This window comes from Tachyglossus aculeatus, chromosome X2, assembly GCF_015852505.1.
Source record: "Tachyglossus aculeatus isolate mTacAcu1 chromosome X2, mTacAcu1.pri, whole genome shotgun sequence".
Lineage (NCBI taxonomy): Eukaryota > Metazoa > Chordata > Mammalia > Monotremata > Tachyglossidae > Tachyglossus > Tachyglossus aculeatus.
In genome coordinates this window covers 19,985,348-20,010,118 of record NC_052100.1, presented here as the reverse complement: position 1 = coordinate 20,010,118, position 24,771 = coordinate 19,985,348, and the positions used below count along the sequence as shown (strand labels likewise).

General features: G+C 47.4%; 1 protein-coding gene across 1 annotated transcript in view; it reads left to right on the top strand.

The window, feature by feature from the left end:
- The window catches only part of DNAH1 (dynein axonemal heavy chain 1), a 184,880-nt gene that overhangs the window by 65,461 nt on the left and 94,648 nt on the right, over window positions 1-24,771 (top strand). Inside the window, exons 18-28 of the mRNA XM_038771244.1 lie at window positions 4,543-4,741; window positions 5,378-5,631; window positions 7,121-7,333; window positions 8,797-8,961; window positions 11,385-11,506; window positions 12,499-12,604; window positions 13,070-13,249; window positions 16,650-16,790; window positions 21,950-22,113; window positions 22,972-23,085; window positions 24,439-24,627. Of these exons, the coding sequence (XP_038627172.1) occupies window positions 4,543-4,741; window positions 5,378-5,631; window positions 7,121-7,333; window positions 8,797-8,961; window positions 11,385-11,506; window positions 12,499-12,604; window positions 13,070-13,249; window positions 16,650-16,790; window positions 21,950-22,113; window positions 22,972-23,085; window positions 24,439-24,627 (1,847 nt within the window). The remainder of the gene's footprint in view (window positions 1-4,542; window positions 4,742-5,377; window positions 5,632-7,120; window positions 7,334-8,796; window positions 8,962-11,384; window positions 11,507-12,498; window positions 12,605-13,069; window positions 13,250-16,649; window positions 16,791-21,949; window positions 22,114-22,971; window positions 23,086-24,438; window positions 24,628-24,771) is intronic.

The following is a 24,771-nucleotide window of genomic DNA, read 5'->3' as shown; positions in this document are numbered from 1 at the left end:
AAGGAGGGGGCTCAGTCTGGGAAGGCCTCCTGGAGGAGGTGAGCTCTCAGTAGGGCCTTGGCGGGTGTTGGGAGGGAGGGCATTCCAGGCCAGGGGAATGACGTGGGCCAGGGGTCGATGGCGGGACAGGCGAGAACAGGGCACGGTGAGGAGATTAGTGGCAGAGGAGCAGAGGGTGCGGGCTGGGCTGTAGAAGGAGAGAAGGGAGGTGAGGTAGGAGGGGGCGAGGTGATGGACAGCCTTGAAGCCAAGGGTGAGGAGTTTCTGCCTGATGCGCAGGTTGATTGTTAGCCACTGGAGATTTTTGAGGAGGGGAGTAACATGCCCAGAACGTTTCTGGACAAAGACACTCCGGGCAGCGGCGTGAAGTATGGACTGAAGTGGGGAGAGACAAGAGGATGGGAGATCGGAGAGGAGGCTGATACAGTAGTCCAGACGGGATAGGATGAGAGCTTGAACGAGTAGGGTAGCAGTTTGGATGGAGAGGAAAGGGCGGATCTTAGCCATGTTGCGGAGCTGAGACCGGCAGGTTTTGGTGACGGCTTGCATGTGAGGGGTGAACGAGAGAGCGGAGTCAAGGATGACACCAAGGTTGCGGGCCTGTGAGATGGGAAGGATGGTAGTGCCATCAACAGTGATGAGAAAGTCAGGGAGAGGGCAGGGTTTGGGAGGGAAGACAAGGAGTTCAGTCTTGGACATGTTGAGTTTTAGGTGGCGGGCAGACATCCAGATGGAGATGTCCTGAAGGCAGGAGGAGATGCGAGCCTGGAGGGAGAGGGAGAGAGCAGGGGCAGAGATGTAGATTTGGGTGTCATCAGCATAGAGATGATAGTTGAAGCTGTGGGAATGAATGAGGTCACCAAGGGAATGAGTGTAGATCGAGAACAGAAGGGGACCAAGAACTGAACCTTGAGGAACCCCCACAGTAAGGGGATGGGAGGGGGAGGAGGAGCCTGCAAAGAGACTGAGAATGAAGGACCGGAGAGATAAGAGGAGAACCAGGAGAGGACGGAGTCTGTGAAGCCAAGGTTGGATAGCGTGTTGAGGAGAAGGGGGTGGTCCATAGTGTTGAAGGCAGCTGAGAGGTCGAGGAGGATTAGGACAGAGTATGAGCCTTTGGATTTGGCAAGCAGGAGGTCATTGGTGACCTTTGAGAGGGCAGTTTCCATGGAACGTAGGGGACGGAAGCCAGACTGGAGGGGGTCGAGGAGAGAGTTGGTGCTGAGGAATTTGAGGCAGCATGTGTAAACAACTCGTTCAAGGAGTTTGGAAAGGAATGGTGGGAGGGAGTTGGGGCAATAACTAGAAGGTGAGGTTGGGTCAAGAGGGTTTTTTTAGGATGGGAGAGACATGGGCATGTTTGAAGGCAGAGGGGAAGGAACCAGTGGAGAGTGCGCGGTTGAAGATGGAAGTTAAGGAGGGGAGAAGGGATGGAGCGAGAGATTTCATGAGATGAGAGGGATGGGTTCAGAAGCACAGGTGGCTGGAGTAGCACTTGAGAGGAGGGAGGAGAGCTCCTCTGAGGATACTGCTGGGAAGGATGGGAGAGTAGCAGAGAGTGTTGTGAGCCGGGGGGTTAGAGAAGGGTGTGGGGGGGAGTGACTTTGGGGAGGTCAGACCTGATGGATTTAATTTTATTAATGAAGTAGGAGGCCAGATCGTTGTGGGTGAGGGAAGGAGGAGGGGGAGGAACTGGGGGCCTGAGAAGGGAGTTGAATGTACGGAAGAGCTGATGGGGATGATGGGCATGGGTGTCAATAAGGGAGGAGAAATAGTTTTGTCTGGCAGAGGAGAGGGCTGAGTTAAGGCAGGAAAGGATGAACTTGAAGTGAACGAGGTTGGCATGGTGTTTAGACTTTCGCCAGCAGCGTTTGGCAGCTCGAGCATAAGAGCGAAGGAGGCGGACAGTGGCAGTGATCCAGGGCTGTGGGTTAGTGGTACGAGAGCGGCGAAGGGAAAGGGGAGCAAGTGAGTCTAGCTGAGTAGAAAGGGTAGAGTTGAGAGCAGTAATCTGATCATCAAGATTGGGTAGAGAGGAGAGGGAGGCGAGGTGGGGAGTGAGGCGCTCAGAAAGATGGATGGGGTCAAGAGAGCGGAGATCTCTGTGAGGGAGTAATATGGATTTACAGGGGAAAGGAGTGTGAGTGAGGAGGCAGGTAAGAAGATTATGATCAGAGAGAGGGATTTCAGAGTTGGTGAGGGTGGACACAGTTCAGCAGTAGGAGATGATGAGGTTGAGGGTATGACCAAGTTGGTGAGTGGGTGAGGTGGGGTGAAGCAAGAGGTTGGCAGCGTCAAGGAGAGATAGAAGGCGGGTGGCAGAGGAGTCACCAGGGATATCCATGTGGATGTTGAAGTCTCTGAGGATCAGAGTGGGCATGGAAAAGGAGAGAAGGAAGGTGAGGAAGGGGTCAAAATCGTTAAAGAAGTTGGATGTGGGGCCGGGGGGTGGGGGCGGTAGATGACAGCTACAAGAATCTGGAGGGGGTGGTAGAGGCGAATAATGTGGGCTTCAAAGGAAGGGAAGGAAAGGGAAGGGGGAGGAGGGATAGTGCAAAAGCAACATTGGGGGGTGAGAAGGAAACCGACACCTCCTCCTTTTCTCGTGAGTCTGGGGGAGTGGGAGAAGAAGAGGCCTCCACTGGAGAGAACAGCAGACGAGACCGTGTCATCCGAAGACAGCCATGTTTCAGTTAGGGCGAGTAGGAGTAGAGAGCTGGAAAGGAAGAGGTCCAGGATGAAAGGGATCTTACTTATAACGGAGCGGGGGTTCCAGAGGCCACACTTGACAGTAGCTGTCGAGGGAGGGGAGGGAGGGGGAAGGGTGTGAGGCGTGGGGAGGGTTTGGATTGGGATGAGTTGGCAGGGGCCTAGGCGGGGAGATTGGGAAGAGGGGTGGTGATGGGAAAGGAGAACTGGAATGGGGTGGGGGCGGGGAGGAGGGGAGGGAGGGGGCTGGGAGGGAGGAGTAGAGGATTGGTGCTGGTACAAAGGGATCCTTGGTAAGGGGTGAGGGGGAGTGGTCTTGGTGGGGGAGAGGGAGGGAAAAAGCTGGGTGGGAGAGGGGAAGGGGAAGGTGAGGAATGGGAATGGCATTTGGGAGCAAGGGAATTGAAAGTATAAGTTATATGTGTATAAAATCAGTTGCCCTCCACCATGAAAGATGCTGTTATTGACACTTTTACTTATAAGCCAGGCACCCCATCTTCAGTCATGCTGTGCGATTTGTCGTTTACCAAAGTGCACGACACTGCTAACGGACTCAGATGGTGGTAGGTTTAAAACGAACAGAAGGGAGACACTTTTTCCCGAAGTTGGTTATAGGCATCTGGAATTTGTTACCTCAGAGAGTCAAGCAGACAGAAAATATATCTTGGTTCAGAAAAGACTTGGTTAAATCATAGATGAGAGTTCATCATGGAAAAGTGCAATTGGAGATGCTGGAAGGCTTGAGAGAGACTAGATCGATTCAGAGACAACAGGTCCAAAAAGGCTATTAGAGAAGTGAGGGATGTGCAGAGCTATCATTGTAACCATGAGGATGAATTTCGACGAGGGAAACCATCCCACCATTCTCCCAACCATTCTTTGGTTCCACTGTTGGAGACAGGATAGCGTGGCTCAGTGGAAAGAGCACGGGCTTGGGAGTCAGGGGTCATGGGTTCTAATTCCGACTCCACCGCTTGTCAGCTGTGTGACTTTGGGCAAGTCACTTAACTTCTCCGTGCCTCAGTTCCCTCATCTGTAAATTGGGAATTAAGACTGTGAGCCCCACGTGGGACAACCTGATCACCTTGTATCCACCCCAGCGCTTAGAACAGTGCTTCGCACATAGTAAGCGCTTAACAAATGCCATAAAAAAGCCCGAAAGACTATTGTTCTGACTCAGTGAGGTAGTTTTCATTACTTCTAACACATAAGAGCATAAAAACTACCACACTGGGTCAGACAAATGGTCTGCTTTTTGTCACCCATGGGACAGTGGTCCTATGGTCTAGTGAGACACAAAGTTAGAGGTGCCAGATGTTAAGGTACAGCCATTGGTAGTTGAAGGAGAATTCATAATATGCTCTCTGGAGCAGTAGACAACAGCTAGGGCCAGAGGTTATCTGGGTTCATAGTTGTACACTGGGACACTCACAAGTCCCATGACAAATATTAGGATGAAGCGAGAAGGTTGTTAACTGTGGTTTTCTGCCTTGGGGTTGTGGCCCACGAGGCAGGTAGAGCACACAGATTCCTGGTTTAGGGCTACTGTCCCTGATGGAGTATTGACAGCACAGCCATCTCCATCAGGGTTCTCTCCTTAGGAGCGTGGGGGAGGCAAACTCTGTGCAGAGCAAGCGATGAGCAGGCCCACAAACTTACATTTGCAATCAATTTCTGGAATGAATTCCTCCCGGAAAATAAGTATTTCTCTGTTTTGGGGTTGATCCAGGAGCCCAGGATTGGAAGCGCTTGGAATATTTGGTCTGAGGAAACCACAAATAGTAGTTGGAAAAAAAATTCTTCCATTACACGGTGTCTTTTCACTCCCTACAGTATGATAAGTTGACTAAAATGGCGAAGCAATTTCAGAATTACTGGGCTCTCTGGACTACAACATCTGACTGGTTGCGCTGGTCAGAGAGCTGGTTGAATGATCCTCTCTCTGCTATCGATGCTGAACAACTTGAGAAGAATGTTAATGAGTCCTTCAAGACAATGCATAAGTGTGTGAAACAGTTCAAAGACCTTCCAGGTAATCCTGAGGCTCAAGATCCAGCCCAATCAATCAGTCAGTGGTATTTACTGAGAGCTTACTGTGTGCAGTGCACTGGACTGAGCGGTTGGGAGAACACAGTACGATAGAGTTGGTAGATGAGTTCCCTGCCCAGGTGTTAGCATCAGTTTGGATTTTGGGACAAGTGGTTCTAGAGGGAATCGTAAGGAACCATGATGCCAAAAATGATCCCATTAGTATGGGGATCAGATTGAGGGGGTTGCCAATGCCTGGGATTACTTAGTAGAGCAGTAGAGCAACTGTTCTGTGGCCAAGAGGAGGCAGTGAGAGGTTCCATTTGATCCCCAACCACGACATCAAATGATCTTACAGTTGGACCGCTCTGGTTTCAGAAGAGCGTCTCGAGCCATCATCCAAGCTGGGTAGCTTGTTTTTTCGGGGAGTTAGTTGGGAAGCTGAGATGGGAGGAAAACCTGGGTGGGTAAAGGTGAGCAGAAAATAGGATGGTAACAAGAAGTAAACAGGACCATCAAAGACTCAGTGCTCTGTTACATGGCTATGTCCAGGGTGGAGGAACTGCTGACATTAGTGTTCTCTGCTGCCCACACAATCAGTGACAACTGATCTGATCTGTGCTTGCTTCTGTTCCTTAAGCCTGCCTGGAGGTAGCTGAAGATATCCAATCCAGGATCGAGGTGTTTAAGCCATACATCCCTCTGATTCAAGGCCTACGCAACCCGGGCATGCGAAACCGGCACTGGGAAGAACTCTCAGCTGAAATTCACATCAACATCAAACCAAAGGTCAACATGACCTTTGCGCGCTGCCTGGACATGAAGCTACAAGACCACACTGAGACTATTAGCAGAGTAGCCGAAGTTGCCGGCAAGGAGTACGCCATTGAGCAGGTCCAGCCCCATGTTTTTTTTTGTTGTTGTTTTAATGAGAAGCAGCGTGGCTCAGTGGAAAGAGCACGGGCTTGGGAGTCAGAGGTCATGGGTTCTAATCCCAGCTCTGCCACATGTCTTCTGTTTGACCTTGGGCAAGTCACTTAACTTCTCTGAGCCTCAGTTACCTCATCTATAAAATGGGGATTAAGACTGTGGGATTAAGACTGTCCACGTGGGACAAACTGATCACCTTGTATCCCCCCCAGCACTTAGAACAGTGCTTTGCATGTAGTAAGTGCTTAACAAATGCCATCATTATCATTATTGATGGTATTTGTTAAATGCTTACTATGTGCCAGGCACTGTACTAAGCCCTGGGGTAGATAGAAGATACTTGGGTTGGATCCAGTCCCTTTCCCACGTTGGGCTCATAGGCTTAGTCCCCACTTTACAGATGAGGTAACTGAGCCATAGAGAATTGAAGTGACTTGTCCAAGGCAATACAGCAGACAAGTGGTGGAGCTGGAATAAGAACCAAGGTCCTATGATTCTCAGGCCTGTGCTCTTTCCTCTAAGCCATGCTGCTTCTTAATAATAATAATAATAATCATAATGAATAATGTTGGTATTTGTTAAGTTCTTACTATGTGCTAGGCACTGTTCTAAGCACTGGGGTAGATACAGGCAATTAGGTTGTCCCACATGGGGCTCACAGTCTTAATCCCCATTTTACAGATGAGGTAACTGAGGCACAGAGAAGTTAAATGACTTACCCAAAGTCACACAGCTGACAACTGTTGTTGGGTAGGGACCGTCTCTATACGTTGCCAACTTGTACTTCCCAAGTGCTTAGTACAGTGCTCTGCACACAGTAAGCACTCAATAAATACGATTGAATGAATGAAAGTGGTGGAGCTGGGATTAGAACCCACAACCTCTGACTCCCAAGCCCGGGCTCTTTCCACTAAGCCACACTGCTTCTCTGTTCAACAAGAACAGCCTTCTTGTTGAGGCTGTTTCCATGATAGAACTCTACCTACATCCCCCAACCCTTATCACACTTGCCCTTCAATGGTAATCAATCAGTAGATCAATCAGTCGTATTTATTGAGCACTTACTGTGTGCAGAGCACTGTACTAAGGGCTTGGAAGAGTACAATATAACAGACACATTCCCTACCCACAATGAGCTGACAGTCTAGAGGACTCAAGGCTGACTATCCCAACAGTCAAAGGCTAAATGAGAAGGGAAATGTCTCTCTGCTGTAAAACAAGGAGCAAGCGTGAGGCCTGAGAAGGTAGTGGGGGTGGGGAGGAGGAGATTCCCACTCCCTATGCTCTGGGAAATTAGCCTTCAGATTGGGCATGAGCATCTTTCACAAGGACCAATATCGCTTTTTAAATGCTGAGGTTTTTTCACTGGTGCTTTATAGAAGGAGTAAGTGGGTAGTGAGTGTGTCTCAGCATTGCTGAATAAAATTTCAAATCAACATCTTCCCGTTCCCAGGCACTGGATAAAATGGAGAAAGACTGGATCCCCATTGTATTTACCGTGCTGCCATATAAAGACACAGGGACATTCGTTCTGAAGAGCCCTGAAGAAGCCTCTCAGCTCCTTGATGATCACCTTGTCATGATCCAGAGCATGTCCTTCTCTCCATATAAACAGCCATTTGAGGAGAGAATCAAAACCTGGGAAACCAAGCTGAAACTGACTCAGGTACTCCAATCCTTCCTTCCTTCCTGGATGGACCCTCTTTTCTGTTCTGCTTGCATCTCTTCCTTGGAGAGAGTGCAGGAGACATGGGTTCCAAGACCAGATTCTGGCCCTCTCAGTGATTTTTCTGCTCCTGCCTTCTCATCACTGACTTGCATTTTCCACAGCTCCAGGGAGGAAATAATAATCCTTACCCTCTAATGATCTAACAAAGGGGCTAAGCATGCTCGTGGTCTAATTTAGAATCTTTCCTTTCCAAGAATCCCCTCTGGAGTGCCAAAGATCGTGGGAGGCCAGTTTGTCCCTCAACCTGAAGCATCAATCAATTAAACAGTCAATCAGTCAATCAACCAGTCGTATTTATGGAGCACTTACTGGGTGTAGAGCACTGTACTAAGTGCTTGGGAGAGTCTGAGTAAGTAGACATGATCTCTGCCCTGAAGGAGCTTACAATCAAAAGAGGCACAGATTGAACAACATGGGGGCCACTTCAATGGCGGGATTGGAGTTAGTGTAGATTGATGGTATGTGTGTTTAAGCGCCATGGGAAGCCAGACTATTACTAAGACAAAGCTGATCCCATGTATGAGAAGGGAATTTAGGAAAGAATAACCAGTGTACAGTGATTCTTAGTGATTTCTGACTGAAGGCTTCTGGAATCCCATATGTCATTCACGAGAGTACAAAAAAATTATTCATAGTGGTGACAATCAGTGTGATTTAATTTTTTTTTTATTTGGACATTTTACACAGTCACTGATGGGGACTTCTGAAAAAATGTCTATTGTGCTTCTCTTACAGGAAAGACAATCAAAAGTCTATCTTTTAATCCAGAAGCATCCTGCTTAGAGGATGTGCTCCCTGGGAAAGGCATGTGTCCTTTACTCACCAAACAATCGTTCATTATGAGAAGAAGGTCCCAGCTTGATATACAGCTTTCTCTACATCCCTTTGCTTAAGCAGATTCAAGTGGAGGGGTTGTACTGGCTGTGCTTATCACCTTCTCTGGTAAATGGGGCTTCAAATGGAGGAGCCTCCTTCATTCCAGAGGATGAGGCTTTGCCCGATCTAAGCAGCCTCCTCCCCACTAACTAAAATTAGCTAGGTATCTGGGCTGCAGCCAAGCCCGGGTCATTCTGAGCCATGGATCCTCCACAACCCCGCCAGGGCTAGGATCTGAGACCCAGATTGAAATGAAATCTTTCGCAGTCCTGATACCCAGGAGGAAGGTAGACTAAATTTAATCTGACTCCCTTTTGGGTTTTGAGGCTGCTGCCAGGCCTAATTTCAAGTGGTTCAGTCTCTTCCACTCTAGTGGATGGAACACCAATCTGAGACCCTTTGACTGGAAAGGAACAGCGGTTAAAAAGGAGGAACAAGACATCATCCTTGAAGTAATGGTTGGTGTTAGGCCAGAATGGAAAAATCAAATATGCTACTTCTAGGCGCATGTACTCTTTCCTCAGGATGTCTTAGAGGAATGGCTGGCATGTCAGCGGTCCTGGCTATACCTGGAGCCCATCTTCAGCTCAGACGACATTACCAGGCAACTGCCTGTTGAGACCAAGCGCTACGAAACTATGGAGAAGACCTGGAAAAAGGTTATGAGGAAAGTCAATGAGAACAGGCAGGTATGATTCCATGAGGTGATGGACTCTGTGTGACAGGGGTGGGATTGGATGAACTTTGGACACGACATGGTGTTATAAGCAAAGCACTGAACCAACAGCCAAGAAACTCGTGTTTCATTCCCAGCCCTGCTACTGCTTTGCTGTCTGACTTGAGGAAAATCACTTAACCTCTTCTGAGCCTCGGTTTAGGAAATGGCCCCTTTTTTCCTTTTGGAGGAGTGGAGTTTGTTGGTGAGAAAACATCTGAGAAGCATTTTGAGCCTCTAAGAGGAAAGGTATTGACTTACTGGTATGAAAATTGATAGGGCAGTGTACGAAAGCTACTGAAGGTACCAACTTTTCATTCTGAAAGCAAACTGGGTGCTTGAAGGGGGCTGGGATTCTAGGGGGCAGGAAAGAGAGTTGAACTGAGTCACAGAGGCACAACCAGAAAAGACCTCAGAGATGGGTCCCAGAGCCACCCAGACTGAGAGACAGACTGAGAGAGGCAGAAAGATCCAGAGAAAGTGGCAAAGAGGCACAGAAGGGCAGAAACACAGACAGGGTTTGTGACGCTGGAGAGGACTGCTTGGTGACTGGCTGGGTACAAAGGTAGACAAGGAATTAGAAAAGACAATCAAGAAGGCCAGCACATCCTTTGGGAGACTGTTAGGGAGCGGTAGAAACACGGTATTATGCTCCAGTCCAAATCTAAGGCCTACAGAGCTGTAGTGTTGTCCAACCCACTCTACGGCTGGGACACCTGCCTCCTCAGACAGTTGAGAAAGAGTGTGACCTAGTGGAGGAGCACAGGCCTGGTAGTTAGAGGTTCTAATCCCAGCTCCGTCTCTTGTCTGCTGTGTGACCTTGGGCAAGCCACTTCACTTTCTGTGCCTTAGTTTCCTCATCCATAAAATGGGACTCAATACCTGTTCTTCCTGCAAATATAAAAAAAGCCAGAAACCAGCAAGAGAATTGTTGCGGCCATTTGATGACTGTAGACTAAAAGGGATGAAAAGATGGCCAAAATGCTCAGTGAATTCTTGAGTTAGGTCTTTACGGAGGAAGATGTTAGAGAGGCCTTCACACTCAAATTGCTTTTGGCAGCAGAATGTGTCCGTTTATTGTTGTACTGTACTCTCCCAAGCACTTAGTACAGTGCTCTGCACACAGTAAGCACTCAGTAAATAGGACTGAATGAATGAATGAATGAACAGGTCCGGGGGACTGGATCAGATTGAGGTGAGCAAATTGATCAACTAGCTATCTACATATTGCAGGGGAAAATCAATCACTCAATCAATCAGTAGTATTTATTGAGCACCTACAGTGTCCAGACCACTGTACTAAAGGGCTTGGGAGAGTAGAATACAACAGGGTTGGTAGACCTGTCTCCTCTCCATAAGGGGTCTACAGTCTAGAGGGCCAATGGCAAATGGCTTTTTCCCAACAATCTTAATTCTGTTGTTGGTGGAGAGCAGGGAACATCATTTCCTTCATCTTCATCATCAGTGGTATTTATAGAGAGCTTCCTGTGTGCATAGCACTGTACTAAGCACTCGGGAGAGTCAGTACAACAGCATTGGTAGACACGTTCCCTGCATCCCCCTGGAGCTGCAGGATCCAAACATGTTTCAGATCGATCTCAGCTTTTCTCTTTCTGTGTTTTAAAAACTACAATTCAGGCTTGATGTTGCCTCCAAACCAACTTTTGTCTAAGAAATGGCACTTACCATCATCCTCTCCTTGAATCATACTAACACCAGCTAGGAGGTTGCTTTCCAGTACAATTTTCAATTCTTGTTCACTTCTATAGGGTACCAGTTTGGGTTAGCAAACAGTTATCTTTCCAATTAAGTAAGGCTGACTTTAGTACAAAGCTAAGCACTTAATACAGTGCTCTGTACCTCGGGAGCACTCAATAAATATTGTTTGATAGTCTCATCTCCTCAGTAGATACCTAATTCTTTTCAATCTTTTCACTGGGATTTGGTTGACAAGCCTGCCTTCCCAACTGTTAGAACGCTGGGAAACTGCAGCAGTTTGGAAATAAAGACTGTGAGCCCATAATGTGACCTGATTATCTTCTATCTGTGCAAGTCCTTAGTACAGTATTTGGCACATAGTAAGTGCTTAACAAATCTTATTATTGTTATTATTATTATTATTTTAGGCTGAGACCCCCTATGAGGAGAGAGATCAATACTACTCCCTCATTTTGACCTTTATCTTTTGTCCTGTAAATTTTCAATGCTCCCGTTGGTCATTTATTTCCCTCTTCCATGTATCCATCCTCTAGATTGTTAGCCCCATGTGGGACAGGGACTGTGCCTCATCGATTGATCTTGTATTCATCCCAGCATGAAACACAGTCCTTGCATATAGTAGGTGCTTAATAAATACCATTACCTACTAAATACGCTTTGTGTTTACGTGATTCCCAGGTGATTTCTGTGTGTCCAGATCGTAGACTGTTGGAAAACCTAAAGGAATCCAATATACTCCTGGAACAGGTGCAGAAAGGCTTGAGTGACTACCTGGAGGTCAAAAGAAGATCTTTCCCCAGGTAATCCCTTTAGCCTGGGGTCATATTCTTTTCTTGTGGAGAAGGGGAGGGAAGGGAAGGGAAGGTCCTGGTAGCCCCACATCTAGCCACCAGGGGAGAGGGATCCTGGGCTCTTCTGTCAGGAAGTGGAATTGGTTGCCAACATCATGGGTGCCTGGGGTTCAGCTGAGCTAGCAATTCTGTTGGTCCTGCTATCTGAATTGGTTATTGAGGAAAAACAGGATAGTTCTGGGTAATTGTCATTTCCTCAATCCAAGGCTAAGGTGTCACAGGTATCTTGGGAGCATTTCAATCTAAGTAGCCCTGACCATATTTTGAAAGAAGTAAGTGGAGAATAAAGGAAAAGGAGGAGTAGGTAAGAGCATGCCTCAAGATTGCCAGATATCTGGCTTGGAAGAACTCACCAAAGACTGTAGTTAATTGCCCTTGGGGCAAGTATCAGAGTTGCTTAGTGGAAAGAGCACGGACTTTGGAGTCAGAGGTCATGGGTTCAAATCCCGGCTCTGCCAATTGTCAGCTGTGTGACTTTGGGCAAATCACTTAACTTCTCTGTGCCTCAGTTACCTCATCTGTGAAATGGGGATTGAGACTGTGAGCCCCACGTGGGACAACCCGATCACCCTGTAACCTCTCCAGCGCTTAGAACAGTGTTTTGCACACAGTAAGCACTTAATAAATGCCATTATTATTATTATGTATCAGGCACCTCAGATTTGTGGCATTTGACTAAAGACATTAAATGTCGCTCCCACTGTAACTGGACCAGTTCTTAGTCCCTTGTTTACTGGGACAATTCTGACCCCTGTTAACCTCCTGTCTTTTGAGGGAATTGCTTCTAATTGGAATCTCAGTAATAGAGATAAAGGTTGACCTCAGAATTCAACACAAAGGTTGCTGGCAACACAAATCAATCACAAACATTATCTCTGCTTTCTCCCATTTCTCTGCTGCTGCTCCTTTCTGTCTGTCTGTCTGTCTCTCTCTCTCTCTAGATTCTACTTCCTATCAGATGATGAGCTGCTGGAGATTTTGTCCCAGACCAGAGACCCCACAGCTGTGCAACCTCACCTTCGAAAATGCTTTGAGAATATTGCCCAGGTAAATAGAGCAAAACATCTATTTCAGACCAAGAGGTTTCCTTTTGGCAGGCAGAAAAGAAAGAGGTCAAGGGGCTCTATTGACTGGAAAGAAACACCCGATTCCATTTGGGTAGGAAGCTTCTAAAGTCTCTCCTTACCACCATCCCAGAGCAGAAGAATAGGAATGGGGTCATTGCAAGGAGCAGGGTATCCTCTTCTTTGGCCCTTCACAGTCTGGGAAGGTTCGTATGGTTGGTAAAAAGCAGGACATGGTTCTGTTTCATTCCTGACTCCTCATTTAGGAGCTATGAATCCCTCTAGACTGTAAACTTGTTGTGGGCAGGGTACATGTCTACCAACTCTGTAATATTATACTCTCCCAAGGTCTTAGTACAGTGCACACAGTAAGTGCACACAGTAAGTGCTCAATAAATACTATTGACTGACAGATTGATAGTACTCCCTCTTCCCCCCCTCCCATCAGCTGTATTTCCAGAAGGATCTGAAAATCACTCACATGTACTCTGGAGACGGGGAGGAAGTGCAGCTTTCCAAGTCCATCTACCCAGATGGCAATGTGGAAGAATGGTTGCTGAAGGTGGAGTACGGCATGAAAACCAGCATCTGTGATTTGATTAAGAGAGCAATCAAAGCCTATCCTCAGGTGAGGAAGTTGCCACAGCCCTTGCTGCTCATTCCATCTCCACCCACCCACAGAATTAGGTAGATGGGCCAGGGTAGAGTCTTCTCTATGCTGCCTCCAAGAGGGGCAGTTTGAGCCACAGCCTGGGGAAATCTTTGGTCCCAAACCCCTTAAAGATCACGCCTGCACTGTACCAAGGCCTGGATTGGGTTAAGATAGGGGTTTCAGGGGCAGCAACCCAGGGGCCAGGGCTGAGGGAGGGTCCCTAAGAGTGGAGCTTCTGCCCGCCATGGAAAACTGCCCTGAAATGTGGCCCGATCGGGTACGTTGCCCCTACCAGGGAGTAGCCATTTATCTCGCTGGGATTACTTCTCATGCAGCACACAAGCGGGGTGGCATAATAGAAAAGTACAGGCCTGGGAGTTAGAGGTTCTCATCCCGACTCTGCCGCTTACCTGCTTTGTGCCCTTTTTTAAGTCACTTCATTTCTCTGTGCCTCAGTTCCCTCATCTACAAAATGGGCATTCAATGCCTGTTCTCCTTCCTACTTAAGCTTGTGAACCCCATGCAGGTCCTGATTATTTTGTATCTACTCCACTGCTTAGTATAGTGGCTTGACACATGGTAAGTGCTTAACAAATGCCACCCACAATTGTATCCCCACCTCTTTGCCCCTGACCCAGCTGTGGAAATGGAAACTGGGACAGACCGGGCAGGATGGGGGCAACAGCTGTTGCTGTGGGTGTGGTTGTCAGTAACAATCAAGGCGCCATCCCATCCATCCTTACCCCTTCCCCTTCCTGACTGTGAGCTAGGCTGGGGGATTGGAGGATGGGGGGAGAGGACGAGGAGACATGGGGGGGTATGAGGGTTAGCCCATGGTATTTGGGCACCTTGGACAGGGAGCAAGAGTCGGGCTCCGGAAAACCAGTCCTTAGCCTTGTTCATAGTTCCTTCTGTCACCACCACTGCCACGGCCATCACAGCTTCCACCATCATAGAAGGCTCAAGCCAATGGGAGGAGGAATGCTAGGGGGGCAAGGAGGGCTAGGAGGGAGGGTTTATATGTGCCAGGACAGAGGGGTCAATTGCTCTCTGCTGAGCTCTGCCTGGGGTCTGATGCCTATCCAGCCTTGCTTCATGCTGCTGACAAGGGTCCCTCTCTCCATTCAGTATTCAATACCCTCAGTGCACACTGAGGGTTCCAAGTCCAGAGCAGTTTTCCATTAAGAATACTGGATGGAGAAAGGGGAAAGGGGTGGGACAGGAATGAGGAGTGGCATCTGGACTTATCCTCATGGGTTTCAACCCCATGGGGACCCAAAAATGAGTGCAAGAGCTGTGTGATCTAATGACATAATACACTGTGTGACGTATTAAGGTCTTCACATTGTGACGGGTGAAGTGTGACATAATTGCGTCACGAGGGGGCCTGCGAAATCGATTAACCCCGAGGAACATGGGAAGCTTAACCCAGCCCTGAACAAAGCACGCTTCCCCATGTAACAGCCAGGACTGTCAGACTTTGAATGTAATCTCGGTGTCTCCATGCTTCCACACTCTGGCAAGGAAGGTTTCCAGCTAGTGTACCCTGAGATTACCAAGTTAAATCACTGTCACCATCCTATAACCTAAAGTTATTGCCCTCCTGAAAGGCGTGGGAAATAATGAGGCTTTGCTATCCATTCCTCCTCTAAACAGGAGCTGGTTGCTGTGTTTGGAGGGATGTGTCTGAATCCAAATAAGAATCTTACTCGTTTATAAAAGGCAGCAAGGTTGCATCACTGCAAGATCAAAAGAGCATAAAACAAATCTAGTTATAAAATGCAGAACTCTCCCTGGTCCTTTCCTTTTGCCTTAAAGTCACATCCAGGTCCTTCAAGTAATTTCATTAACCACTGAGCTGTCTGTCCGTGTGCTGAGGCCTGTCTGGGTGACTTTTCTTCAGCTCTCCAGAGCTGAGGCAGATGCTTAGTCTCATCTAAGGCAAGGCAGAGTGATCTTCCCCACCCCAGGTACCCTTTATAAACTCCAACTTGGTCCTCATCCCCCAATCCAATTTCCAAATTGGTATTGGTTCATCTTCTGTGATGATAATAATAATATTAATTGTTAAGCCATTACTATGTGTCAAGCACTGTTCTAAGCGCTGGAGTAGATACAAGTTAATCAGGTCGGTTACAATCCTTGTCCCACTTGGGGCTCACAGTCTAAGTAGGAGGGTGAACAGGTTTGGAATCTCCACTGTACAGATGAGGAAACTGAGGCACAGAGAAGCAAAGTGACTTGCCCCAGGTCACAGCAGGCAAGTTGCAGAGCCGAGATTAGAACCCAGTACCCTGTGCTCTTTCCACTAGGCCACGTTCCTCTTCAATGTCAGCAGCTTCTCCTTGGAAGCTGTGTGAATGTAAAGGACCTTCAACTACGAATGTCTGTGTAACATCCTGCAGACAGTGAATGAGTACAAGTCAGATCTTAGATTACACATGTTCCAGGGACATCAGTCTTTTGGAAGATAGAATGTTGGCCAACGGCGGTATAGGTGGACAACCACAGACACTCCTCCTGCGCCTTCAGCACCAACCACCTTCCTTCTCTCGTGCTTGATCTGAGAACCCATCACTTGGATAGTGCTTATTGAGGGCCCTTTGGATACGAGTTGGTCTTCCCATTTTAGTTCCTATCTGCCTGCAGCCTTGTTGGCAGTGTCATCCTGAGAAGTCACGCACATTATTCAGGGTCATCTGGATATGGATTTCATACTGATAAGGAGACAGATGGAAAAGTTAGGGAATTATGGTAGAGGCTTTGAGGAATTTGATAAACTTTCATAACCTTAAAGCTTCAGAAGATGAGACTCAGCTCTGGAAATGGAAACTCCAGGCCAAATCCCTCCAGGAGGAGGCTTGCTGTAAACACAGCATCCATAATTACAAGAGCTGCCTTGTAGAGAAAACAGCTATACTGCCAATTTTCTCTCTTCCAGAAACTTCATTGTGAGATCTGGAGGAACCAGCAGTATGGCCTAATGGAAAGAGCATGGGCCTTGGAATCAGAGGCCTTGGGTTCTAATCCTGGATCTGCCAGTTGCCTGATGTGTGACTTTGAGCATTTCACTTATCTTCTCTGTGACTCAGTTTCCTCATCTGTAAAATGGGGATTCAATACCTGATCTCCCTCCTACTTTGGCTGTGAGCCCCATGTGGGACAGGGACTACTCTACTCTTGTACCTACCTACTCCAGCGTTTAGAACAGCACTTTTCACATAATAAGCGCTGAACAAATAGTATAATTATTATTGTTATTAACCCAAACATGGCTTTAAAATGGGCAAAACTGACTAGATTCTAGGGTAGAGGAAAAGCAAATGCAAAACAATTGTTATTGAATGTACCAGAGTAAAAGTGAATTGTTTTCCAGAATCCCAGGACCACATGGGTCCTCAGTTGGCCTGGCCAGGTTATCATTGCTGGATGTCAGACTTTTTGGACAAAGGAAGTGTCGGAAGCTCTGGGAGCCGGGGATCTAGCTACTCGGCTCTATCCCCAGCTCGGGGTTCAGGTAGGAGGGTTGAAAAGCTGAAAACCTTTACCTTCTCTTTATATACACGATGTTTTTTTGTTTTTTGTTGTTTTTTTCCCGTTTGCATGCTGTTGAATTCCAGCCTCAGACTTACCCTAAAGCTTTCTTTACAGCAAGTGCCTGAGCAACATTTTTCCCCATTTGTGAAATGACTGAACCACAGATATTCCAGAAATATGGAGTGGAATGAGATAAGACCTTAGATCTTTGGAATCTTTTCTGTGGTCTCTCTAGCCTGAATGGCAAAATAGGGGTGGCTGAGAGAGCTTTTTGAATCTCCTTCCTTAAAAATATTTTAGGAGAGTGGTCATTGTTGTAGCATCTATTGAACGCCCACTCGGAGTGGTGCACTGTACACTTGGAAAGTCTAGAATAACAAAGTGATACATTCCCTGCCCACGAGAAGCTCCCACTCGAACAGAATGGGGACACATCTCTTAGAGTGTTTTAGATGCAGGCCCTTTCCAGTCTGAGGAATTATTGGTGCAGCCCTGTTGTCTATTATCAACATAAACCCAGGTGTGTTCCTTCTTCTTATATCCTAGACTGATCTGGGAGAGATTCAGTTAGTTAATCAGTGGTATGTATTGAGCACTTACTGTGTGCAGGGCACTGTACTAAGCACTTGGGAGAGTAAAATATAAAAAAAGTTGGTAAACATGTTCCCCTGCCCACAGTGAGTCTAGAGGGATTTATCTCCAACTCCAGCAACCCAAATCCTACCCCCGTCCATTGTCCTTTTCAACACAGACTCCCAGACAGTCTGACAACTTTGAAACAGAATAGACTAGAGCATTTTTATTTGATTCCTTGGTAACCCGGGCATCTTGGGCTCAAGTACCCTGTTCCTGCTACCACGTTAATATAATCACTTATCCTATCCTGCCTTGATTACTGTATCAGCCTCCTTGCTGACCTCCCTGCCTCCTGCCTCTCCCCACTCTAGTCCATACTTCACTCTGCTGCCCAGATCAGTTTTTTACAAAAACGTTCAGGCCATGTTTCCCCTCTCCTCAAGAGCCTCCAGTAGCTGCCCATCCACCTCCACATCAAACAGAAACTCCTCACCGTTGGGTTTAAAACACTCAATCATCTTGTCCCTTCTACCTCACCTTGCTCCTTTCCTACTACAACCCAGCTTGCACACTTCACTCCTCTAATGCTAACCTTCTTACTGTACCTCAATCTCTCCTATCTCACCATCGAACTCTTACCCACGTCTGCCTCTGGCCTGGAATGCCCTCCTTTCTCATATCTCATTAGAGAAGCAGTGTAACTTAGTGGAAAGAGCATGGGCTTTGGAGTCAGAGGACGTGGGTTCTAATCCTGGCTCCACCACTTGTCTGCTGTGTGACCTTGGACAAGTCACTTAACTTCTCTGTGCCTCAGTTACCTCATCTGTAAAATGGGGATTAAAATTGTAAGCCCCATGTGGGACAACCTGATTACTCTATATCCACCCCAGTGCTTAGAACTGTGCTTGGCACATAGTAAGCACTTAACAAATATCATTATTATTATCCAACACATAATTACTCTCCTCTTCTTCAAAGCCTTATTGAATAATAATAATAATTATAATAATAATCATCATCATCAATCGTATTTATTGAGCACTTACTATGTGCAGAGCACTGTACTAAGCGCTTGGGAAGTACAAATTGGCAACATATAGAGACAGTCCCTACCCAACAGTGGGCTCACAGTCTAAAAGGGGGAGACAGAGAACAAAACCAAACATACTAACAAAATAAAATAAATAGAATAGATATGTACAAGTAAAATAAATAAATACATAAATAGAGTAATAAATATGTACAAACATATATACATATATACAGGTGCTGTGGGGAAGGGAAGGAGGTAAGATGGGGGGATGGAGAGGGGGACCAGGGGGAGAGGAAGGAAGGGGCTCAGTCTGGGAAGGCCTCCTGGAGGAGGTGAGCTCTCAGCAGGGCCTTGAAGGGAGGAAGAGAGCTAGCTTGGCAGATGGGCAGAGGAGGGCATTCCAGGCCCGGGGGATGATGTGGGCCGGGGGTCGATGGCAGGACAGGTGAGAACGAGGTATGGTGAGGAGATTAGCGGCAGAGGGGCGGAGGGTGCGGGCTGGGCTGTAGAAGGAGAGAAGGGAGGTGAGGTAGGAGGGGGCGAGGTGATGGACAGCCTTGAAGCCCAGGGTGAGGAGTTTCTGCCTGATACGCAGATTGATTGGTAGCCACTGGAGATTTTTGGGAGGGGAGTAATATGCCCAGAGCGTTTCTGGACAAAGATAATCCGGGCAGCAGCATGAAGTATAGATTGAAGTGGAGAGAGACACGAGGATGGGAGATCAGAGAGAAGGCTGATGCAGTAGTCCAGACGGGATAGGATGAGAGTTTGAACAAGCAGGGTAGCGGTATGGATGGAGAGGAAAGGGCGGATCTTGGCAATGTTGCGGAGCTGAGACCGGCAGGTTTTGGTGATGGCTTGGATGTGAGGGGTGAATGAGAAAGCGGAGTTGAGGATGACACCAAGGTTGCGGGCTTGCGAGATGGGAAGGATGGTATTGCCGTCAACAGAGATGGGAAAGTCAGGGAGAGGGCAAGGTTTGGGAGAGAAGACAAGGAGTTCAGTCTTTGATATGTTGAACTTTAGGTGGCGGGCAGACATCCAGATGGAGATGTCCTGAAGGCAGGAGGAGATGCGAGCCTGGAGAGAGGGGGAGAGAGCAGGGGCAGAGATGTAGATCTGGGTGTCATCAGCGTAGAGATGATAGTTGAAGCCGTGGGAGCGAATGAGGTCACCAAGGGAGTGCGTTTTGATCGAGAACAGAAGGGGACCAAGCACTGAACCCTGGGGAACCCCCACAGTAAGAGGATTGGAGGGGGAGGAGGAGCCTGCAAAAGAGACTGAGAAAGAACGACCGGAGAGGTAAGAGGAGAACCAGGAGAGGACGGAGTCTGTGAAGCCAAGGTCAGATAGTGTGTTGAGGAGAAGGGGATTGTCCACAGTGTCAAAGGCAGCTGAGAGGTCGAGGAGGATTAGGACAGAGTATGAGCCGTTGGATTTGGCAAGCAGGAGGTCATTGGTGACCTTTGAGAGGGCAGTTTCCGTGGAATGTAGGGGACGGAAGCCAGACTGGAGGGGGGTCGAGGAGAGAGTTGTTGTTGAGGAATTCTAGGCAGCGAGTGTAGACAACTCGTTCAAGGAGTTTGGAAAGGAATGGTAGGAGGGATATGGGGCGATAACTAGAAGGTGAGGTGGGGTCAAGAGAGGGTTTTTTTTAGGATGTGAGAGACATGGGCATGTTTGAAGGCAGAGGGGAAGGAACCAGTGGAGAGGGAGCGGTTGAAGATGGAAGTTAAGGAGGGGAGAAGGGACGGAGCGAGAGATTTCATGAGATGAGAGGGAATGGGGTCAGAAGCACAGGTGGCCAGAGTAGCACTTGAGAGGATAATGGTATTTGTTAAGTGCTTACTATGTGCAAAGCACTGTTCTAAGTGCTGGGGGGGGGACGCAGGGTGATCAGGTTGTCCCACATGGGGCTCACAGTCTTAATCCCCATTTTACAGACGAGGTAACTGAGGCACAGAGAAGTGACTTGCCCAAAGTCACACAGCTGATAAGTGGCGGACCTGGGATTAGAACCCATGACCTCTGACTCCCAAGCCTGTGCTCTTTCCACTGAGCGACGCTCCAAGAGGCCCTCCCCGACTAAGCCTTCCTTTCCTTTTCACCCACTACCTTCTGCATCACCCTTTATTCTTCCCTTCTCCCAGCCCTACAGCACTTATGTACATATCTGTAATTTATTTATTTTATATTAACATCTGTCTCCCTCCCCCTCTAGATTGTTAGCTCATTTGTGGGGAGAGAATGTGTCAGTTTATTGTTATATTGAATTCTCCCAAGAGCTTAGTACAGTGCTCTGCACACAGTAAGCACTCAATAAATACTGGGAAAATAATAATGAGCCAGAATCTGTTGGTGCCTGTGCTATTTTCTGGTTGTAAAGCAAACCCTCTTGGAAGACCCATAACTTCTGTCAGGCCCCAGGATTCCATTTAGTCTCTGACACAGTCACCTCCTGATGTTTATCTTCTTGGCTAGAAATGATTTTGCAACATCCAAAAGTGCCTGATTTACCACCCAAGTTTAAGCCTGAGGGAGGCTGGAACATTTCCCCCTTTTGCAAGAAAATCGATGCATTTGTTATGCATTATATCCTAATCTCATCTACTTTAACACCCACTGTTAAGGGGATTTATTAATCGGGCAGCAATGTAATAATAATAATGACAATAATAATAATTTGGTGTTGTAAGTGCTTATTATCCATTCAGTCATATTTATTGAGAGCTCACTGTGGAGCAAAGCACTGTATTAAGTGCTTGACTATGTGCATAGCTCGGTTCTAAGCACTGGGGTAGATACAAGGTATTTGGGTCAGACAGAGTCCCTGTCCCACATGGGGCTCACACAGTCTTAATTCCCATTTTACAGATTGTTAGCTGCAGTCTAGAGAAGTGAAGTGGCAGGCTGTAGTGCCCAGCCCGCACCCTCTGCTCCTCTGCCGCTAACCTCCTCACTGGGCCTCGTTCTCGCCCATCCCACTGTCGACCCCCGGCCCACGTCCTCCCCCTGGCCTGGAATGCCCTCCCTCCACACATCCGCCAAGCTAGCTCTCCTCCTCCCTTCAAAGCCCTACTGAGAGCTCACCTCCTCCAGGAGGCCTTCCTAGACTAAGCCCCCTCCTTCCTCTCCCCCTCTTCCCCCTCCTCCCCATCCCCATCACCCCCACCTTACCTCCTTCCCCTCCCTACAGCACCTGTATATATGTTTGTACAGATTTATTACTCTATTTTACTTGTACATATTTACTATTCTATTTATTTTATTCTGTTAATATGTTTTGTTTTGTTGTTTGTCTCCCCCGTCTAGACTGTGAGCCTGCTGTTGGGTAGGGACCGTCTCTATCTTTTGCCAACTTGTACTTCCCAAGCACTTAGTACAATGCTCTGCACACAGTAAGCACTCAATAAATACGATTGAATGAATGAATGAATGAATAAATATGATTGACTGACTGACTTAGGCTTTCTATTTTCTGAGCCTTTTATCGGTGTCAGCATCTGACTAAGCTCCTTTCCCTCCCTCAGTTGAATGATCTGGTGGCCCTAGTGCGAGGAAAGCTGTCTAAGATGCAGAGAGCAGTGTTGTCAGCTCTGATTGTGATTGAAGTCCATGCCAAAGATGTTGCTGCCAAACTGATAGAAGAAAATGTGATTAGTGAGAATGACTTTGAATGGATTTCCCAACTCAGGTAAAAAGCAGAGCTTCTGGCCTGGCCTCGGGGCACAAGTTTCTATCCACTGTAGTTATTAAAGGAAAGCGTAAGCCACTCAAGGGGAGGAGAAATGTCTTGCGGAAAATTCAATGTGGTCCATGAAGCTACTGCGTTTACAGTCCTCCTAGTGTTGTTAATAGTTGTCACTGTTCTACAAGGCTCATTAGAGTAATTTATGCCCAACTGATACCCTTAATTTATTCCTGCCTTAAAGAGAAGTATACAGAATTTGCCATTCCTTCAGAATGTTTTACCTAGCGGCCATCTTCCATCTCTGTTGTTCCACATGGAATAAGATAAGACTGCCAGTTATTATTACTGGCCCACTGGATATCATCCCGGTTCTAGTCGCATGGGCATGTGATGATTTGCAAAGCTGACATATCCCTGCTTTTTCCAGTCATCCCAATGCTGGGAACTATTTTATAGTGCCTAGCATACCTGACCCTAGGCTGGTGCAGTGGCATGCTTAACAGCAGGGAGGACAAGAAAGATACTAGGCAAATGACGTTTCACATCACCTCCTGCCTCTCTCTCCCCAAGACTACATCTTCTTTCATCATAGGAAGGGCATACCCTTCCCTGCCCTACACTGGTTCCTCTTTTTAGGACATAGCTGAGCCTCAGTGTGATCAGCACTCATGGAAAAAGGTGTTGACAGCGATGGGCACCTCTGGCCCTTTCTCCCTCAGGTGTCTCCAACCACTGCCTGACAGAGCTGTCACCATGTCCTAGTGAGATGAAGGGGCCATCATGACCTCAACCCTTAGGGAATGGAAAGACTCTGTCTGCTGCTATGGTCCCGACAGTAACTTATTGATGCCTCTGTATTAGGTACTATTGGAAAGATGATGACCTGTACATCCGAGCAGTGAATGCTGAGTTCACATATGGCTACGAGTATCTGGGCAACAGCGGACGCCTGGTGATCACCCCTCTCACTGACAGGTAAATGAAGCATTTGGGCAAGTGGCACTGGCTGCTGGAGCTCTGAGCATCAGTCTTAGTAAGACTATTTATGAAGCACTTCTGGTGTGCGAAGCACTGGGTATCATCCTTTGGCCGCCTATCACTACTTCCCTGATAGGTGTCCAGTGATGTGGACTGCACAGTTGGTAGTAGCTGCCCTGGCCTTTCAGAGACAACAACCTGATATATTTTTTGGAAATTTCATTTTGGGCTCAAGAGTAAACAATAAACGCCAACCTAACTTTAGTGGGCAGTTCGACCGGAAGACAGAGCCAGTGATTTTGTAGCCACAAACCACAGTTCTTTTTCTGAGCCTCCCATGCCCAGAATTGTGACATCAGCTAATCTACTAATTGATAGAGAGGATTTGGGGCTTTTTTCTATTCCCAGTCCTATCCCCTCATGGTGCTGCTGGCTGGGGTTGGTTGGAAGGGAGAAACTTTGGAGTAATCCTCAGAATCCAGGCAGGGCTGGTAGTGAAATGAGGAGACCAGGGTAGAGCCACCAGCAAAATTCCAGGCATTGGGTGGACTCAGGCTAATTCGGAGGCATGCTGGGAAAAAATATCCTGCCTGCATGACCTCACCCTAATAATAACAATAATAATAATAATAATTATGGTATTTGTGTATACCATAATAATAATTATGGTATTTATTAAGCGCTTCCTATGTGACAGGCACTGTTCTAAGCACTGGGGTAGATAGAAGGTCATCTGGTTGTCCCACATGGGGCTCACAGTCTTAATCCTCATTTTACAGATGACTGAGGCATAGAGAAGTTAAGTGGCTTGCCCAAGGTCACACAGCAGACTAATGTTTTTTAGACCTCCTGGGTGGAATGCCCACCCAAAGTACTAACCTCAAATCTCTTTAGTGTTAGCTGGATAATGAGCAGATATTTTTAGTATCATTAAAATCCTGGAAAATTCCATAGAATGTTTTCCATATGCTTTGAGCTTTTCCTGTGCAGATACTGGCATGGAGGGATCTTCTCTGAGTACATGTGTCCCTTAGTAATCAATCATCATGGATCCTTCAAGTCTCCCCAACTCCCCCCGCCCACCCCCTCCGCCATCCCCCACCAAGGGAGGGTTGGGTTGAGTGTCGATTTGGCCAGGGGTTTCCAGGAACAGGGTGGAAATAGTAGCTGCACATATCTGCCACCCCATAGGTAGAACTGAAAACAAACCCCATGGTGTTGGGTGAAGGTTGTCAATCATGCAGACTCTTAGGGAGGCAAAATCCCCACCTGTCTACAATAGCATATACGTGGCTTTTCCACTGTAATTCTGAGAATGACCTAAATTCTCCTTACTTTTCCTGTGTGTAGATGCTACCTGACCCTAACTGGAGCACTGCACCTCAAATTTGGAGGTGCTCCTGCTGGACCCGCTGGAACAGGGAAAACTGAAACGACCAAGGATCTGGGAAAAGCTATGGCTGTCCAGACGGTGGTATTTAACTGCTCTGACCAGCTTGACTACATGGCCATGGGCAAATTTTTTAAAGGCCTGGCCAGGTGAGTAGGATTTTTCAGAGGAGTCATGGACGTGTTGTCTTGCAGCCAGACTGTTTCAGGACATGCCTGGGATAGTAGCAAGTTGTGGGAAAGGTCTTGATATTGCAGGTGTGAGAGAGAAGGGGAATGCAGGGTATGTTTCAG